This window comes from Terrapene carolina, unplaced genomic scaffold (genome assembly GCF_002925995.2).
Source record: "Terrapene carolina triunguis isolate 2854851 unplaced genomic scaffold, T_m_triunguis-2.0 Scaffold310, whole genome shotgun sequence".
NCBI lineage: Eukaryota > Metazoa > Chordata > Testudines > Emydidae > Terrapene > Terrapene triunguis.
Window position 1 is genome coordinate 2,448,125 of NW_020664661.1, and position 21,180 is coordinate 2,469,304.

The 21,180-nt window shown below is 47.9% G+C and overlaps 1 protein-coding gene across 1 annotated transcript in view; it reads right to left on the reverse strand.

Moving 5' to 3' along the window:
- The window catches only part of SYNPO2L (synaptopodin 2 like), a 68,743-nt gene extending 52,109 nt beyond the window's left edge, over positions 1-16,634 (reverse strand). The window contains exon 1 of the mRNA XM_026657811.1: positions 16,318-16,634. Within this exon, the coding sequence (XP_026513596.1) occupies positions 16,318-16,422 (105 nt within the window). The 5' untranslated portion in view covers positions 16,423-16,634. The remainder of the gene's footprint in view (positions 1-16,317) is intronic.
- Between the last annotated feature and the right edge of the window lie 4,546 nt (positions 16,635-21,180).

Consider the following 21,180-nt stretch of genomic DNA (forward strand, 5'->3'; position numbering starts at 1 on the left):
ACAGTTATCCTTACAATACCACTGTGAGGCAGGGCAGTGCCATTATTCCCATATAGCAGAGGGGGAACTGAGGCACAGAGGGACTAAATGACTTGGCCACAGTCACACAGAAAGTCTGTGGCAGAGCATGTCTCTAGAGTCTCAGACTAGCACTCTAACCATTGGACAATCCTCCTTCTACTATCTCCCCAGCTTCCATTTTTCCAGTCTACACATACATGTTCCTTTCCTATTTGCTCATCGATAGGGCTATGATTTTGTCCCAGAGGTCAAGGAAATAATGAATTTGAATAAAGTCTGTGAACTCTTGGAAATGGCTGTAAAAACACATTTGATTAGGCCCCAAAACTGAGTAGCATTGTTATCTGGTGCAAGGATATAGTGAAAACCACATTGTTTAGTGACCTTTCTTTGGTGACTTATCTTTTTTTCCTCACACCTCTGCCGTGAAAGATGCTAAAAATTTCCATGCCAAAATCACAATCTTACTCATAGGCCATCCTTCCAAATCTTTTACTCTCTGAGGGCTCATTTGTCCATGGAGTTAAGGCAAATTAACTAAAGCTGTGAAGTTAATGCACATAAACTAAAGTGTGTTAAACTCAGTGTGGACACTCTCATTCAGAAGCTCAAGTGTTAGTTCCTGTACCTTGATCCTAGAACGACACGAACTAAGGCCACTTCTGAATGAGTGCATCCATCCACAGGTTTACTGCGCTTTAGCATATGTGCATTAATCTCACAACTTTAGTTAATTTGTCTTAACTTTCCTAAATATCTCCATGTAGATAAGCCCTTAGTTGCTGCTCTCTGTACTCCCTCTAGTTGTGACCATTAGCATGAAGAGTAAAAGTGACCTCCCTTCTACCACAACCCTAGGAATATACCCCCATCTTTTCTTTCTTTCATTATGCTGTCCGTTCCTCTAATTTCTCACATTTCATCAGCAGGGGGGAGGGAGAGGAAAGCAGTTAAGAAGGAAGGGAAAGCAAGGGAAGAAAGAAAAATAGGTGAAGGCAGCAAGTGAGGAAGACAGGAGGGGAGAAGGGATTGAGCAGAGGGAGAGAGCATGGAGGTAGGGCAGGGAGGAGAGTCAGGAGAATTTTCCTTTTACAGCCCCAGGGAGATAAAAGGACCAAGTGACTGCTGGATGTGTCTCTGGGGATTTTGTCAGAGCTTTGGGAACAGAATGCAAGTGGGGGGTAGGAGGGAGTCAGATGTGGATTGGCAGCATCTGTCCTTCCGTGTGAACTATATTTAGGTAGCGGTATGTGTGGGGTGACACAAGCTGGAGCACTAATAATGGAGATGTCCTGATTAAAACGCAGCAGCTTCGTGTCTAGTCTGATCCCAGCCAAGGGCCATTCTCGAAGCCTTTCACCCAAGCTCCCTGCTTTGCGCCACCCTCCCTGAGGAAAGGGATTGTGCTGTGGACAATCACAAGCAGTTTGCAGTGCCTTTCAGGAGTAAAGGTTATGGCTTCTCCTGCCAAAAGGCAGTTCCTGCAGTAACTGCTTACTCTCATATGTGGGACTCAATGTGGAATGGGGGTGGGGGGTTATCTTCCCCAAACCCCTGCCAGTCTCCAGCAGCCACCAGTAACTAGAGTGAAACAGGAGATGTGGGGAGACCCAGGCTGGTCTTCCCTCTTTTGCTCCCCTTGCCACACAGTGGAGGGCTGGAGGACAACAGTCAATCCTGGCTTGCAAAATGCATCCTATACAGCCCCTGAACATTTGCACAGTGGTATATGCATAGCGTGGTCTCTAGAGACTGAGCTAATACTTGTCTCTAGTGACCAGTCAGCTGGCAGGCACTGTGTTGGGCACATACCTATGCGTTTTACATGTAATTAACACTGTGCAATGCTGGACAAAGGATGCTGTCCAACAATCTTAACGTTTTATTTATTTAGCTTTGTATTTCATTTTAATAGTGAAAGTTTTACAGTTGAAGGGGAGAGGCTGATTTATGGAACTAGCTATAACGTGAAACCTTTTCAGGTGTGTGACAGCACCTGGGCAACAGCAGCTGAGCCAGCTCCAATCCAACACTGCACAGCCCAGGTTAAAAAGAGGTGTGCCTAAGCAGTGGGTGGAGGAGAGCTGGAAAGCTAATTAAGCCATTAGGCAGAGCCTACAAAAAAGCACAGGAAGGCAGTAAGAGGGGGGAAGCAGGCAGTAAGAGGGAGAGAGTAGGGTTGTCAACTTTGTAATATTTAAAAACTGGATACTCCAGCATAGGGTGACCATATTTCTCAAAGGGAAAACGGGACACTGTGTGGGGCTAGCCTGAGTCCCCCCTGCCACCCTCCCCCTGGGCAAGGCTGGCCTGAGCCACTCGCCCGAGCCCCTTTCCTGGCCCGAGCCACACACCTGAGTCCTGCCCCCGCTCCTCGCACAGGGCTGGTGTCGCTGCTCGCTCGAGCCCTGCCTGCCCCCCGCATGAGGCGGGCGGAAGGGCTGGGAGGGAGGGGGAGGAGTTGATCACTGTTCCCCATCCCCCCACATGTTCCTCCACACCTCACTTTTTTGACAAAAGTGGGCATTTGTCCCAATTGCTCTTACCAACTGACCAAGTTAGCAAGAAAAAATAGGACAAATGCCCACTTTTGCCAAAAAAAAAAAAAAAAAAATCGGGACAGGGCTTAAAAGTTGCAGCCAAAAGTGGATGTATGGTCACCCTACTCCAGCAGGAGTGCCAGAATCTACCTGGCCCCACTCCGCCTTCCGAGGCCCTGCCCTGCCTCCTCCAAGGCTCCACCATGCCTTGCCTCTTTCCCAAGGCCCTGACCCCATTTGCTTCTCTTCTCCCCGGCCCCCATCGCTTGCCACTTTTCCCCCCCCACCCCCACCCACGCCTGGGTTGGAAGGGACTCACCTGTGGAGCCGGGTTGGGTCCTGGGAGCTGCAACCGCCCAACACAGGTAGGAGGCAGCCCTGGCTGAGTAGAGGCTGGCGTGGTTCATAACCTGGCGCCTTCCCCTGACCTGTGTTGACTAGACTTTGGGTGTCCGGCATAGGCACTGACTCCATGGGTGCTCCAGGGCTGGAGCTAGAGCACCCATGGAAAAAAATTAGCGGGTGCTTAGCACCCACCGGTAGCCAGTTCCCTACCTCCCACCTAGCACCTCCTGCCTGCTGGTGGCCCCGCCGATCAACTCCTCCCCCTCCCTCCCAGCCCTTCCGCCCGCCGTGATCAGCTGTTCCACGGTGTGCAGGAGGCGCTGGGGGGGGGGAGGGGGAGGAGCGAGGATGAGGCACGCTCGTGGGAGGGGGCAGAACTGAGCGGGAAGGGGCAGAGCAAAGGCGGGGAGAGATGGGGTGGGGTGGGGCTTGGGGGAAGGAGTGGAGTGGGGGTGGGACCTGGAGCGGGACACTTTCTGGTCGAAAACTGGGCACCTGACAACCTCAGGACCTGCTGGGGTAGGGTGACAAGATGTCCTGTTTTTAAAGGGACAGTCCCGTTTTTTGGGACTTTTTCTTATATAGGCGCCTATTACCCCCCACCCTCTGTCCTGTTTTTTCACAGTTGCTATTTGGTCACCCTATGCTGAGGGCTCCCTAAGAATGTAGGAATATGGCTGTATATTGTACAAGGGTGATGGGAACCAACATTGTAAATAAACTGCACCGGATGTTTTACCAGCACAAGGGTCTCTAAGCAGTTTGTGGACTTGAGCAGAGGCAGGAGCGAGTGGGTCCTGCCACAAGGTGGTTGTGTTAAATTTCAGTGAACATACATTGGTTTAAATTGACGTATTCCCCTACAGCACTGGAAACACAAATAGCGTTGTGTTAGAGCAGGCGAATCAGGGAGTGAAACTGACCAGCTTGCTTTCAGTAGCCAAGATGAGGGATAGCAAAAAATAAAACAAGGCGCATCAGTGGTGAATAGTGAACTACGTTTGTAAAGTTATTTCCATGTCAGTAATGGAAGGCCTTATTAGCGACATGGGCAAGGGAATTTTTGTGATATACAGGGCCTGACTTTGATCTCACATACACCTGATTTCTGCTGGTTAGCATCACTGTAGGAGAATCAGTCCCATTATTTTTCTTTAGCCTGACAGTCCATTCAAACAGAAAGCAGCAGACATAGATCACTCTGAGCAGACAGTATGGATGAGATTACCAGAAACTGGTCTTCTAAGCCAAAAGCTCAGCTCAAGGCTGGAAACAGATCTGTACATGGAGTTGACCACAGAGGATCGAGAGAAAGCTATGAAGATAAAGGTTTTCGATTACTTCACTGGGGAGAGAAGATGAGAACTGAATGAGATATAGCAACGTTGCCAAGCAATAATGCCAATTACACTAGAATAGCTACTGAAGGCATTAGATAAGTACTTGACCTGAAACAGAATGAAGCTGCAAGATATCAGGTTTTTATATGAAGGCTGGAGTCAGATGCATGTCAGCAAGCTAAGAGCCCCAGCTTTTGGGATACAAACGATTCATCGAGCAGAAACCAAATCATGTGTGGCATCCCCAAGATCCACTTGCAGGCCAGATTCTGCTCCCATTGACATCAGTGGAGGCAGGATCAAGCACTCAGAGCACTATTGATCAGAGAAGCAGATCTAGTCCCAGACAAATGCCTCTTCATAGGGAGCGGGACTTTGCTGCTGTGGAAAGAGAGGGTGAGGGAAACTTGAACCTGAGATGGACAGAGCACAGTGAGCACAGGAATATGAGAGATCTAGAATGCCATGAGAAGGGGTGGGGAAAAGGCCCAACCTATGGGCAAGAAGTGTGGGAAACAGAACCGCTCTGAGTCAGTGCCACATTTACAGCAGGAAGACGAAAGCTGGAGGAACTCGATGGCTAGAAGGATTGGTAGCAGTTTCATATAACAGCCTTTCACCTGTCAGTTGCTGGTTGGAATGCAGCTCTGGGCCCTGATTGCTTCTTGTGTTACTACAGTTTTTATGGCAGTATGACTGCACTGAACGCATTGGAGTTACTGTGGTGTAAAACTGGAGTAACAAGGCCCATGACAAAAGGGGCCAAACTTTGTTGGCCTTTAATTGGTGACCTACATGGAAAGTGTCTGGTGGTTTCAGCCCAGAGCCTGAGGACTGCAGAAACAGGCACCACAATTGTCACTTATGATTCTTCTTGCTGGCAGCAGAGGGGCCAAAGCCGGAATGGTCATTAAGCTTGAATTACTCTCTGGGTGATTCCTTTGGGGGCATGGCGATAAAGCATTATGAGGGACATCACATTGCCACATGCCACACGTATTCTGGGGATAAACTGGTAACCTCAGTCTCCAGAGCTGTCAATATGTTATGTTTTGCCAGCACTAAATTAACACAACATGTTATAAATAGCACAAGCTGGTGCAGTGCAGGGAAAGGCAGAAGAGCACAGGGTGGATTACACCAAACACATTAAAATAATTCCTGTGTGCCCAAAGCCAGTCCAGGGACCCAGACAATACCTGCACTTCCCAAAAATGCCATGAGAACTCTTCGCTGTTCAACTACTAGCTTGTTGCCCCAGTTTTTAATATAAGACCAGGAACGACAATGAGAAGAAAAACTAGTCTGCAGATATGGCACCAAGTGCTGGTGCCACATAGTAAAAGCATTCTGCAGCAAATAGGTAAATGCAAACTTAAAATAAAAATTCTTGCAAACAAAATTGCTTTGAGCTGGCATCCACCAGCAATGCAGACAGCGAATCGGATCATGGTTTACCACCACAATACTTTTAGTCTGAGAGACAATGAGGGCTGAGAAGAAAACATCTCTACCAATCATACTAGTAGAATATGAAGATGTAATCCCAGGAGATGAACACAGGCGTGGTAAAATCACCTTGCAAACGCACAGTCCTCTTGTGTATACCATAAGGCTAACAAAATGCAGAGTGCAATTGGCCCAAGTGGAGCACCTAAATAAAGAACCTGTTGAGAAGGGACATGGTTGCTTTGACTGGAGCACACACTGTGTGGATCTGTAGCGCAGTGGTGGTGAGGAACCCATCAAAAACTCTTTACCAGATGTGGGTGATAAGGCAAAGGCAACATCCATCTCTAGTACTCAGGATGGCTCCTGGTATACAGAGCTGGCAGAAACCTTCAGGTGCCTCATGACATTTTGGCTGGCAGCATTAGGTATGAATGCATGGAGGAAATCAGATCAGCCTTTGGAGGCTTCCACTGCAATCGCTGACAGCCATCCACTAAAGGGACTTCTGGCCTCCAAGGGGATAGTAGCATCTGCCTGGCTGTGAGTGGACAGGCTATAAAGGATAGAGCCATCTGAGACAGCTTCAGCACAAAGCTGGGACAGTTCTTACACAGCGGGCAAAAACTAAGAAGTAACAGTCAGCATGGATTCTACAGAGAGGGGAACAGGATTCAAAAGGGAAGAGTTTGAGAAAGAGACCTGGAAGTGGAATTATCCCTGAGGGCAAATTGTGAGGAGCTAACTAGGTGAATTAGTGGGAGTTATTGAGCAGCTGTAACATGAGACTGAATACACATTTATATGATTTAAGAACTGGTCCTGATTTCACAGCAAAACTAACACAAAAAGCATGGAACAAGCTCTTCTGATTTTGCATATGCTTGTCCAGCCATCCCTCTAGTCTTTTTATTCCATTTTGAGAGGATGTGTCCATGTGCGTGCTCTTTCCTTGCCCTTAATCCTGAACACTGGTGATGCCCAGGGAATCGAGAGCCGGACTATCAGTTGATGTAAATTGGTTATGCAGATTTGCACCAGCTGAGGATCTGGTTCTCCGTGTACAGTTCACCTTCTGCCCTGGGCCTGACAATCCTAACACTTCACCTCATCTGGGAGGATGGGAGCTTTCCCAGGAGTCTCCTGCAAAGCCATTCTGTTCCTAAAGCTCAGCAGCAGGGCTGATCCTACCCAGTGTTACCCTCCTGCTGGGTGCCTAGCTTGCAGTTCTCTCATGCTCAAGATGCCTGTGCAACCACACACCCTGCGTGGCTGTCTGAGCTTTCTGTAGATACACTATGAACTGAGTTCCACAAGCACTGCTTCCTAAATACCTTCCGAGCGGCAGCCACAGCACCTGCGTAACTACTGAAAAGCCATAAAACAAGTTCAGGAGCACTCTGAAAGCTGGTAAGGGCAGCTGGGCCCTTTCCATGGTGCAGCCTGGATGTATTGGGCATGCAGAGGCCAGAGCTTCTGGCCTCTATCTACTATCTACTATGCTGCCAGCAACATTGTTTTTGTGCCACAGTGTGTTAGGGCATCCCCCTGTCTAGCTCGTTAATAAAATCTGTTGCCCTGTTAGCTTATTTATTACTGGGTTGAATTTGGTGCAGCTTTCCGAGCTGTATGTTAAACCATTTACCCTTTTCTACTGTGGGTTTATAGATTCATAGATTCATAGATTCTAGGACTGGAAGGGACCTCGAGAGGTCATCGAGTCCAGTCCCCTGCCCGCATGGCAGGACCAAATACTGTCTAGACCATCCCGGATAGACATTTATCTAACCTACTCTTAAATATCTCCAGAGATGGAGATTTCACAACCTCCCTAGGCAATTTATTCCAGTGTTTAACCACCCTGACAGTTAGGAACTTTTTCCTAATGTCCAACCTAGACCTCCCTTGCTGCAGTTTCAGCCCATTGCTTCTTGTTCTATCCTCAGAGGCTAAGGTGAACAAGTTTTCTCCCTCCTCCTTATGACACCCTTTTAGATACCTGAAAACTGCTATCATGTCCCCTCTCAGTCTTCTCTTTTCCAAACTAAACAAACCCAATTCTTTCAGCCTTGCTTCATAGGTCATGTTCTCAAGACCTTTAATCATTCTTGTTGCTCTTCTCTGGACCCTTTCCAATTTCTCCACATCTTTCTTGAAATGCGGTGCCCAGAACTGGACACAATACTCCAGCTGAGGCCTAACCAGAGCAGAGTAGAGCGGAAGAATGACTTCTCGTGTCTTGCTCACAACACACCTGTTAATACATCCCAGAATCACGTTTGCTTTTTTTGCAACAGCATCACACTGTTGACTCATATTTAGCTTGTGGTCCACTATAACCCCTAGATCCCTTTCTGCCGTACTCCTTTCTAGACAGTCTCTTCCCATTCTGTATGTGTGAAACTGATTTTTTCTTCCTAAGTGGAGCACTTTGCATTTGTCTTTGTTAAACTTCATCCTGTTTAACTCAGACCATTTCTCCAATTTGTCCAGATCATTTTGAATTATGACCCTGTCCTCCAAAGCAGTTGCAATCCCTCCCAGTTTGGTATCATCCGCAAACTTAATAATCGTACTTTCTATACCAATATCTAAGTCGTTAATGAAGATATTGAACAGAGCCGGTCCCAAAACAGACCCCTGCGGAACCCCACTCGTTATGCCTTTCCAGCAGGATTGGGAACCATTAATAACAACTCTCTGAGTACGGTTATCCAGCCAGTTATGCACCCACCTTATAGTAGCCCCATCTAAATTGTATTTGCCTAGTTTGTCGATAAGAATATCATGCGAGACCGTATCAAATGCCTTACTAAAGTCTAGGTATACCACATCCACAGCTTCTCCCTTATCCACAAGACTCGTTATCCTATCGAAGAAAGCTATCAGATTGGTTTGACATGATTTGTTCTTTACAAATCCATGCTGGCTGTTCCCTATCACCTTACCACCTTCCAAGTGTTTGCAGATGATTTCCTTAATTACTTGCTCCATTATCTTCCCTGGCACAGAAGTTAAACTAACTGGTCTGTAGTTTCCTGGGTTGTTTTTATTTCCCTTTTTATAGATGGGCACTATATTTGCCCTTTTCCAGTCTTCTGGAATCTCTCCCGTCTCCCATGATTTTCCAAAGATAATAGCTAGAGGCTCAGATACCTCCTCTATTAGCTCCTTGAGTATTCTAGGATGCATTTCATCAGGCCCTGGTGACTTGCAGGCATCTAACTTTTCTAAGTGATTTTTAACTTGTTCTTTTTTTATTTTATTTGCTAAACCTACCCCCTTCCCATTAGCATTCACTAGGATAGGTATTCCTTCAGACTTCTCGGTGAAGACCGAAACAAAGAAGTCATTAAGCATCTCTGCCATTTCCAAGTTTCCTGTTACTGTTTCTCCCTCTTCACTAAGCAGTGGGCCTACCCTGTCTTTGGTCTTCCTCTTGCTTCTAATGTATTGATAAAAAGTCTTCTTGTTCCCCTTTATTCCCTTAGCTAGTTTGAGCTCATTTTGTGCCTTTGCCTTTCTAATCTTGCCCCTGCATTCCTGTGTTGTTTGCCTATATTCATCCTTTGTAATCTGTCCTAGTTTCCATTTTTTATATGACTCCTTTTTATTTTTTAGATCATGCAAGATCTCGTGGTTAAGCCAAGGTGGTCTTTTGCCACATTTTCTATCTTTCCTAACCAGCGGAATAGCTTGCTTTTGGGCCCTTAATAGTGTCCCTTTGAAAAACTGCCAGCTCTCCTCAGTTGTTTTTCCCCTCAGTCTTGATTCCCATGGGACCTTACCTATCAGCTCTCTGAGCTTACCAAAATCCGCCTTCCTGAAATCCATTGTCTCTATTTTGCTGTTCTCCCTTCTACCCTTCCTTAGAATTGCAAACTCTATGATTTCATGATCACTTTCACCCAAGCTGCCTTCTACTTTCAAATTCTCAACGAGTTCCTCCCTATTTGTTAAAATCAAGTCTAGAACAGCTTCACCCCAGTAGCTTTTTCAACCTTCTGAAATAAAAAGTTGTCTGCAATGCAGTCCAAGAATTTGTTGGATAGTCTGTGCCCCGCTGTGTTATTTTCCCAACATATATCCGGATAGTTGAAGTCCCCCATCACCACCAAATCTTGGGCTTTGGATGATTTTGTTAGTTGTTTAAAAAAAGCCTCATCCACCTCTTCCACCTGGTTAGGTGGCCTGTAGTAGACTCCTAGCATGACATCACCCTTGTTTTTTACCCCTTTTAGCCTAACCCAGAGACTCTCAACACTTCCGTCTCCTATGTCCATCTCTACCTCAGTCCAAGTGTGTACATTTTTAATATATAAGGCAACACCTCCTCCCTTTTTCCCCTGTCTATCCTTCCTGAGCAAGCTGTATCCATCCACACCAACATTCCAATCATGTGTATTATCCCACCAAGTTTCAGTGATGCCAACAATGTCATAGTTGTATTTATTTATTAGCACTTCCAGTTCTTCCTGCTTATTACCCATACTTCTCGCATTTGTATATAGGCATCTAAGATACTGGTTTGATCTTTCCTCCCGGTTTTGTCCTGACCCTCCTTTCTCTCTGCCAATATAGCCCACACTCCCTCTCGTCTCCGACCCATCTCCCAGGTCTCCATGTTCCCCACTTACCTGCGGGCTTTGCTCACCTGTCCCCGTCGAACCTAGTTTAAAGCCCTCCTCACTAGGTTAGCCAGTCTGTGTCCAAATAGGGTCTTTCCCCTCCTCGAAAGGTGAACACCATCTCTGCCTAGCAGTCCTTCCTCAAATAGCATCCCGTGGTCTAGGAAGCAGTCCTTCCTCAAATAGCATCCCGTGGTCTAGGCATTATTGAATTCTTGCGTTTCCTTTAACTCGCTCTTCATTCCTGCCACGTCTGAGAGTTGTGATGCTGCCCTTCCTCCATGCCAGGGCCATACCTTACGTATGGCTTTACCATACAGGCATTACAGCTGATTGCCTATGTGGAGCAAAATAGTCACTAAGTGTCTCTGTGCTTGGCTGTGAGCTGCTAGGCACAGATATCTGCCAGTTAACCTAGGGTACGAGACAACCCTAAAGCTGGCCCAGTCACCGATTAATATTGGTGTTTCAGAACTGCTGATAGTGCTAGGGTCACTGGATCCTGGGCACAGTTGAGTAGAGGGAGCCATGTGCATCTCCCTCATCCTGAGACCAGCCTGGTTTGCCCCTTGGTGTAGTTTAGAGCAGGGCTGCTTTAAATTACATCAGACCGCCTATGGCCCCCAGGGGCTGATTGCCAGAGTGCAGCTCACTCTGAGCATGTCCCTTAAACCAGAGGCCGTGGAAGATGGGGTGGTATAGAAGCCAGCTATGCCAGTTCTGCATCAGCTAGGCCCAGCCTGGGGATCCAGCTGCTCTCTCCCCCTTTGTGCTGCCTGGAGTGGGACTCACAACTGAGCCCTTCATGTAGCCACGAGGTTTAAAACACCTACTCAAGCTATGTATTCTCCTTGTAAGATGACTTGGTCTCTGTATGGAGAAGCAGCTTCAAATCCCATTTTTAACCTGTTTCTTTATTCAGTTGAGGCAAACTCAGTGACTGCATGTTGGAAAGAACAGTTTACAACAAAAGAAGGAGATCAGGTTGGTTTAGCATGATCTACCTTTTGTAAAACCATGTTGTTATAAGCTGGGGACTCATCAGTTGGAAGTAACAGAGGAGGAGAAGGACCTCGGAGTATTGGTTGATCACAGGATGACTATGAGCCGCCAATGTGATATGGCCGTGAAAAAAGCTAATGCGGTCTTGGGATGCATTAGGTGAGGAATTTCCAGTAGAGATAAGGAGGTGTTAGTACCGTTATACAATGCACTGGTGAGACTTCATCTGGAATACTGTGTGCAGTTCTGGTCTCACATGTTTAAGAAGGATGAATTCAAAGTGGAACAGGTACAGAGAAGGACTACTAGGATGATCCGAGGAATGGAAAACCTGTCTTATGAAAGGAGACTCAAAGAGCTCAGCTTATTTAGCCTAACCAAAAGAAGGCTGAGGGGAGATATGATTGCTCTCTATAAATATATCAGAGGGATAAATACCAGGGAGGGAGAGGAATTATTTAAGCTCAGAACCAATGGGGACACAAGAACAAATGGCTATAAACTGGCCATCAGGAAGTTTAGACTTGAAATTAGATGAAGGTTTCTAACCATCAGAGGAGTGAAGTTCTGGAACAGCCTTCCAAGGGGAGTAGTGGGGGCAAAAGACATATCTGGCTTCAAGACTAAGCTTGATAAGTTTATGGAGGGGATGGTATGATGGGATAGCCTAATTTTGGCAATTAATTGATCTTTGACTATTAGCAGTAAATAAGCCCAATGGCCTGTGATGGGATGTTAGATGGGGTGGGATCTGAGTTACTACAGAGAATCCTTTCCTGGGTGTCTGTCTGGTGAGTCTTGTCCACATGCTCAGGGATTAGCTGGTCGCCATATTTGGGGTCGGGAAGGAATTTTCCTCTAGGGCAGATTGGCAAAGGGCCTGGGGGTTTTTCGCCTTCCTCTGCAGTGTGGGGCACGGGTCACTTGCTGGAGGATTCTCTGCACTTTGAAATTATTAAACCATGATTTGAGGACTTCAGTAACTCAGACATAGGTTAGGGGTTTGTTGTGGGAGTGGGTGGGTGAGATTCTGCGGCCTGCATTGTGCAGGAGGTCAGACTAGACGATCATGATGGTCCCTTCTGACCTTAAAGTCTATGACTCTATGAGTCTATGACAGTGTAACCATTGATGAGTTCTAAATTAGCTGCAGCTTTAAAGAAAGTTCTTGGCATCACCGAGAACAGCTCAACAAAAATATTGGCTCAAAATATAGCAATGGTAGAACAAACAAACAATAAAAAAACAAATAAGATTGTATGATGTATTAGGAAAGGGACAGAGAATATTATGAAAAATATTCTAATGCCATTTAATACATCTGGTACAGGCTGCGTTCAGTTTTCTACATCTTGTCTCAAGCCACAGTAGATATAAAAAAGGACCAGGGAACAGCAATAAAAGTGATTAAACATATCAAGAGCTTCCATATGCAGAGGACATTAAAAAAACACTAGGATGTTTACTTGACAAAGGAGAAGATTAAGAGGAACTATGAGAATGGTGCGTTTATAATATAAAATAACGAACAGTGCAGAGCAAGTCAGCCAGGCACACCAATTTACCTTGCCTTATAAAGCAAGAGCAAAAGGCTACTCAAGTTAAACAGGAACTGGCTACAAGGAAATACTACTTATGCAATAAGAACAAGGAGTACTTGTGGCACCTTAGAGACTAACAAATTTATCTGAGCATAAGCTTTCATGGATACATGAAACCCACTTCATCGGATACATGCAGTGGAAAATACAGTAGGAAGATATATAGACACAGAGGACATGAAAAAATGGATGTTGCCATACTAACTATAACGAGAGTAATCAATTAAGGTGGACTATTATCAGCAGGAGAAAAAAAACTTTTGTAGTGATAATACTCACCAGCAACCACACACCACACAACAAAAACACTAACCCAGGAACCTATCCTTGCAACAAAGCCTGTTGCCAACTCTGTCCACATATCTATTCAGGGGACACCATCATAGGACCTAATCACATCAGCCACACTATCAGAAGCTCGTTCACCTGCACATCTACCAATGTGATATATGCGATCATGTGCCAGCAATGCCCCTCTGCCATGTACATTGGCCAGTCTCTACGCAAAAGAATAAATGGACACATATCAGACATCAAGAACTATAACATTCAAAAACCAGTCGGAGAACATTTCAACCTCCCTGGTCACTTGATTACAGACCTCAAAGTCGCAATACTCCAACAAAATTTTCAAAACCAGACTCCAACGAGAAACTGCAGAATTGGAATTAATTTGCAAACTGGACACCATTAAATTAGGCTTGAATAAAGACTGGGAGTGGATGGATCATTACACAGTGTAAAAACTATTTCCCCATGCTGTTGGAAATGGGCCATCCTGATTATCACTACATAAGTTGTTTTTCTCCTGCTGATAATAGCCCACCTTAACTGATTACTCTCGTTATAGTTAGTAGGGCAACACCCATTTTTTCATGTTCTCTGTGTATATATATCTTCCTACTGTATTTTCCACTGCATGCATCCGATGAAGTGGGTTTTAGCCCATGAAAGCTTATGCTCAAATACATTTGTTAGTCTCTAATGTGCCACAAGGACTCCTCGTTCTTTTTGCTGATACAGACTAACACGGCTACCACTCTGAAACCTACCTATGAAATGTTTAATTAGTGTGCGGAATCTACTGCTGCACGATATTAATGAGACAAATACTGTAACTAAGTAAGGTTTTAGTCAGACAAGTAAAGGACTAGATGTTCATAATAATCAACTGTTTATAGTTAGGGTATAGTTAGCAGGACTATCAATTCTCATACCTCAGGGCATACGCTGATCATTAGATGCACTATGGCCGTTTTAACCCTTCCTATGAAGCATCCAACATTGGCCACTGCAAGAAACAGGATATAAGACTGGACTGACCATCAGCCTGACCCAGTATGGCAATTCCTATGTCCCTGTGTAACCACCATTCATTTATCATGCTTGGCTCATTTCCACTTATTAGGCCCAGATTAGTCTCTGGCTTGGTTGCCACTTCATTACAAAGTGTGCTGGTATATAGAAGCAATCTGGTACTATCTCCATGGATATGCATCCTGCTGTAGGGTTCCTACAATGGTTTTCCTAATCAGTATCTGATCATTGAAATCCCCTATGAGCGCAGCACTGGACTTTTTTGTAGGCCTCCCCCTTTATCTGCACAAACATTTCCTAGTACAGAAGCTCCCCGACTTATGCAAGTGTTCCATTTCAGAATGCCTTGCGTAAGTCAGATTTTGCGTAAGTTGGGACCATATCTCCAACAATTACGCACACACAAAAAAAGCTTACGGAACTTAATGAATTTTTTCCATAACTCCGGATTTCCGCAAGTCGGGTTTGTGTAACCCGGGAGCATCTGTATCTACAGCACAGTCATATCTGTAACATCTATAGCACCATCTCAAAGTTCACCTTTATTCCTATTTTATCCTTCCCCTCCCCATCCAAACAGTCTCTGCTGTGAGCCACAACACTAATCATATTTCTTGTATGCTAATGCAATGTTTTTCTATTTTAATCTTGGCACCCCACTTTCTCAGAGAGCTCCTTTCTTTGTCAGCTCTGAGTTCACTGACAAGTCCTTCCTATCTATCTATCTATCTATCTATCTATCTATCTATCTATGCTTCTGTGCCACACTCATCACTGCACTATCTGAATGCCATACCATCCAACCTGGGCAGGCCTGACTTCAATGACAGCTCCCTTCCTGACTGCATGTGACAGGCCCAGATGCATTGATAGCCCCTTCCCAAGTGCCATGCAAAACTGGCAACAGAAATAATCCCAGACTCTGCATAGTTTAGGAGATGCCAAAAATCCTATTCTCACAGAACCTCTGGATAGCTAGACCCATGGGTGTTGGCTTTGTTTCCCCACAGCACACTGAGTTTGTGAAGAAGTTCTCTCTTTGGTGATCATCATCTTTCCCTATTTTAGAGATCTGTCGCTGGGGACCAAGCTAAGCTATTCTATGTTATTTGGCTGAACTTCTACAGAACGTGCCCTTCTCCAATGCTCTTCTACAGGGACAGGCTTCCTAAGAAACCAGAAGCTGCTGGTTATAGCACCTTCCTGCCCTTGCTGCTGGTGACACTGCCATCCTCAAATATCCTTGGGTCAAGGCTAAGGCAGCAGTTGTGAATTAATAAAGCAGAGGGATTTTTTTTCTAGCTGTCATACTTCAACACTCCTCAGTGATAACTTTGAAAAGAGAACTGCAGATCAGAAAGAATGCAATTCAAGGATTGTCTTGATTCCTGTTTTATCCTCCCCCCTCCTACCCTCAGTTTCTTGGAACCTGAACCAATAGCTGTTGCTCATATTCAGCTTAGAAAGCAATTATATAGCTTCTGCCAATACAGGAGACTCACATTAATTTGCACTGATGGCTGTGAGACCCATTGTGATGGTAGAATTCTGCAATTTACTGGACAAATATAGCTAAAGAAAAAGCATGAACACTGCATCACAAAATGGCTTTTGTTCCTTTCATTTGACCACTGTCAAATAGTTTTAATGATTTTCACACTTCATAATGTGCCGCTGGATGTATTATACAAGCCATGAAGCCTCAGTAATATGAGCTCTCACTTGTGCACTGTTGCTGCTGTTATATCTTTGCTTACAAGTGAGGAGAATTGTGCAGATTATAAAGTGTCTGGATTATCAAAGTTCTGCTTGTGATGGGAGCAGTGATGGGCATCAGTGGAAGAAAGAGATCCTCGCCTGCCAGAAGCCTGTCTATTTCCAGCTCAGTAACACACATTTCAGAAACCTCACCCTTCCCTGGGCACTGCCAGACCATCCCACCCAAGATCTCCTTTCAGATCCACTAGGTTAATAGAGCATTACTTAATGACAGTGGGAGATGCCTGACTCTCCTATCATATCTGGGATCAACTGCATAGCCTTGCTCTGGACAGTTAACATCCTCCAGTCCTACCTTTGACACCTGAAGAGGTCTTTTCTGCTCAGAGCCCCCCTGCAGCCTGAAGCCCCAGGGGGCCCCTCCAGACAGCGTGACCAGCACCTCCTCTTCAGCTCCCATGACTTCAGCACTTTTGGTTTCTTTCCTTCTCTGATAACCTCTTCCACTCTTCAAAGCAAAACCCCAGCTCTTACAGGGTGGCAGCTCCCCCTTCCATCTCCACAAATGGCATCCACCTCCTCTGGAGTCCCCCGAAAAGCCCTCTCCTCACTTTCTCCCTCAAGCTCAGACACATGAGAGGAGAGTTCAGACCGATGAGCCCAGCCCTCCCTGCTCTTCTGCACTCTCAGCTGCTGTGCTGCCTATGATTAGGTATTTGATTCTGCTTTTGGTAAGGGGCCAGAGTTGTCCCTCACACGTGTCACGTCAATCTCACCCTCTCTGCCCCCCCACATGTACCATGGATCTCTCACCGACATGTGGCTGAAAATAGCTCACCTCCTGTCCGTCTCTAGAGCTTTGTCTCACACCCTTAAAGCTGGAGGGATTTCATTTAAGCATTTCAGTTAAAATGGATATTTCTACCTCTCACTCCCACAAGAACTCCTGGGTTCATACAGCACTCAGGAGTCATTAAAATGACAGCTACAGGAAGAGATATGACACTAGATCAAACTCCCTCACAGCAGGCTCAGTTGTAGCGCCTGCAGGGCCGGCTCTAGGATTTTTGCCGCCCCAAGCAGAAACAATTTTGGCCGTACCCCCCTCCCCCCCCGTTTTTTTCTTACCCCACCCCCGGCCCCGCCTCAGCTCCGCCCCTTCCCCAAATCCCCAGCCCTGCCTCCTCCACCCAGGCTCTCAAGCCTAGGAGGGAGGGAGAGAAGTGGCGCGCGCGCTGCGGCCACTCAGAGTCTCCCCCTCCCTCCCAGGCTCTCAAACCTGGGAGGGAGGGGGAGCAGCGGCGCGCGAATCAGCTGTTTCGCGCGCCGCGGCCGCTCGGGATCTCCCCCTCCCTCCCAGGTTTGAGAGCCTGGGAGGGAGGGGGAGCAGCAGTGCGCGAATCAGCTGTTTCGCGCACCGCGGCCGCTCGGGATCTCCCCCTCCCTCCCAGGTTTGAGAGCCTGGGAGGGAGGGGGAGCAGCAGCGCGCGAATCAGCTGTTTCGCGCGCCGTGGCGCGCGAGCGGCAGCAGCGGAGGTGAGCTAGGGCGGCCAGGGCACATTTTTAGGGGCGGCATTCTGGCGCCGGCCATGCCGCCCCTAAAAATGTGCCGCCCCAAGCACCAGCTTGTTTTGCTGGTGCCAAGAGCCGGCCCTGAGCGCCTGGCTCAGGGAATTTGAATGTGATCACTTTTGGAGAAACGCTTTCTCCTTATATCTGTGAACCCTGGCAGGATCTCCTCTTACTGTGCATTCCCCCACAGCCGGTGCATTCCCTCCACAGCCAGCCCTCCTACTACTCCTGCTCTTAAATGGTGTGACTACACTATATATAATTATCCACATAGATGGGGTTCTAATTCTCCTCTCCGTGGCTCCTGGGGAATACCCTGCATGTGGGGGGGTTCCTGATTGGCATGGAGCTGACAGAATGGCTCTATGACACCTTCCCTCGCAGCCACCATTGTGGGGATATGACACCCATGGCTGGCCAATGCGAGCTGACTTGGGCTGTTTAACTGAGGTGCAGGTGTTAGAGCTCGGCCTCCCCCCTTGCAGGGTCCTAGAGCCCAGGCTGCAGAGCCCAAACATCTACACTGCAACTAAACAGCCCCTTAGCCTGAGCCCTGTGAGCCCAAGTCAGCTGGCATGGGCCAGCTGTGAATTTTTAATTGCAGTGTAGACCTACGCCCAGAGTCCCTAGAGGGCCATGGGCAGACCAATCATAAATAAGAACAACCCTGAGGCTACTCTGACCTCCACCGTGGATCAAGTGGGCCCCCGGTTAGCCCCAGAATAAGCTTACAAGGGAGGCTGGCGAGTTCTGAAAACACAGGAAATGCAGAGTCCATATGGCAGTTTTTCAGCTACAGAGATTGCTGAGCACACAAGGGTTAGCAGCCCAATAGGGATGTTTTCTCTAAAGGGATTACTGAACCTTTGGTGCAGTTACAAGCACTTATGGAGTCTGATTTGGCAAGGTGTGAGTACCCTCAACTCCTAACTGGGATTTTTTCCCCATTCTTATAATAGCTACCTCTTAATCTCATATCTGCTTGCTAGAGCCTTCTGTTGCCGTTTTCCAGTCTCTCCCTCTCCTTTACTTTACAGCTACGCATAGCTGTGAGAATGCAGGGGACCTGTGGCTGCTCTGAAAGGGATATCACTAGGATATTAAAAAGTGTGTGTGGAGGACAGTATGTTGCCTCAGTTTCTCCTTCCCCTCCCCACAAGTGTTTGCACCTATACATCAGAATAAGGACCCAAGTGCAGATTGGATCCTTGTTTTAACACATGCTGAAATCCTCCCTCTGGCCATAGGTTTCGGGTGGAGTGGAGACTGCTGATATTTGGATTGACTGATGGAGTGGAGTAGGCAGAAAATGTGCATGTGTGCAGCTTTCCCAAACTGCCAGCAGTATTAGAGAGACGTGAAGAATGGGGAAGGAATGAAAGGAAGGACATGTCTGAGATTGCCTGGGAAAACAAACAAGGAGAAATACAATCTATGTCTCTCTCTAGTACCATGCAAATCTCCCCCAGTCCTCCGTCAGGAACTTCTTAATTCTGCAAGATCCTTGGGGCAAGGACCTTGTCTCATCTGTATTCTGGACAGTACTGAGCACATTGTTAGGCCTCAACATATAATAAATAGTAATTGTTCTACAGTTCTGTATGATGGCATTTTGACATGATACCTTCACATTGCATCACAGCGTGATGAGATTTTGCTAAGACTATCACTTTGTGTCACCTTTTGCTGTGATTTTGCCATACTGTGTTGCTGTGTGCTGCAACAATGTCAAGCTGTGCTGCCATGTAATTACTCTTATTTGCAATGCAATTACATTTTGATGTGAAATTGGCAGTGTGTTTTTGTGTGATATTTTAATGTGCCACTGACACATTATGCTGCCAAAAAATCAGCACACCCTTTTGTTGCACAATGATGTTTTGCTGCAATGCCATGTTGTGTTGTGATCATATAATGGGCTACACCTTACCAAAGAACTGTTGTGTAGCAGTGCAACAAAAACTTTCATATCATTGAGCCCATAAAAATGGCTGCTGTGACCGTTTTCATGACCATCACAGCCACTCTAGATCATGGCTACTGTCACTTCATTGGGTGAGCGGCTCCCAGCTGTCCTTGGCCCCATTGGGCTAGCAGCTTGTGGCTACCATGGCCCCACTTGGACTTGTGTGGCCCATAGGGTAAGAGGCTGGTAACTCCATTGGGCTTGTTGACTCTTGGTGACCCCACTGTCCTGTGGCCTATTAACCAGCTGGTGACCCCACCGAGTTAGTTCATGGCCAATTCAGTGAGAGGGTGGTGACCCCACCAGGCTTCTGGCCCACTGGGCAAGTGAGGTCATTGGCTCTGGGGCTGGTGAACTCATTGAGCTTGTGTTGCAATGAATGAGTGGCTTGCAGACAATTAGATGAGTGGCCAATGATGTGGTTCTTGTGGCCCACTGGGTGAGTGATTGGTGACCCCAGTCAGCTTATGTGGCCCATTTGGTGAGTGACCCCATTGGCTGTGTGGCCCAATGGGTGAGTGACCCTCATTGGCCAAGTGACTCCATGGGTGTGGTCCAATGAGCGAGCAGCTTGTGGCACCCAGGGCCGGCTCCAGGCACCAGCAAACTAAGCAGGTGCTTGGAGCAGCACATTTTCAGGGGCAGCATTCCAGCCAGCCTCTTTTTTTTTTTTTAGCGCTTGAGCGGCAAAAGCCTAGAGCCAGCCCTAGCAGCAGCAGCGCGTCCTGCACCGGGGGCACCCTGGGGCCGCTGCGGTTCACGTCGGGGAACAGCGCCCACACCTTATGGCTGGGTGGGCTGCGAGCACGGGACACTCGGGCTGGGGGCTGCCCCTCGGGGCACACGGAGCCGCTTGCAGGTGCCTCAGGGCGGCCGCCTCCCAGCACCACTCAGGGACTGTGGCAGGGCGGCCAGGAGCAGCAGCAGAGGGGCCATAGAGGGCGGGGTGCTGCCGTGTGGGGCCCGCGTCCCGCTCTTCGGGGCTCCGCTCCCTCTGGGGCTGCCCTGCCCCGGCTCCTCAGCCCCCTGCCGGGGCGGTCCCCCGGCTCTGTTCTCCCCAGTCCCAGCAGGTCCTGGAGGCGGGAGCCCCGGCTGGAGGGACCCTGGGCTGAGGCGCGGCCCGGGAGGCCCGCTGCTTACCCCGACCCTGCCAGCCCTGGACCGGCTGGAGGTGATGGGGGAGTGGGCGGAGTCAGCGCTGGTGGGGGGAAGCCCAGCGCTGGGGCAGCAGGTGGTGCAGGTAGGGTGGGGTGGAGAGCCCTGGGTTGGGGCAGCAGGGGGTGCAGGTGGGGTGGAGAGCCCAGGGTTGGGGTGCCAGGGGGTGCAGGTGGAGGGAGAGGCCAGGGCTGGGGTGGGGACAGCCAAAAATTTTTTTGCTTGCGGCGGCAAAAAACCTAGAGCCAGCCCTGGTGGCACCCATAGGTCCTTCTCCAGGCATGGCTGCATTTGGCTCCATTCCCCCGTGACGTCATTAACATGGGCGTTCCCTCAGGCGGGAGCATAGGCAGAGACGTGTAAACCCTGTGACGTCAATGTCAGGGAGTGGGACCCGGAAGCCCCGCGGCCTCTGCCTGCCTCATGGCGCCTGCGCAACATCCGGGTCCTGTGAGGTTGGGCGTCGCGGCCGCTGGGGGTTGGCCGCGAGTGAGGACGTGGCAGAGAGCAGGCCGGGGAGGGGGC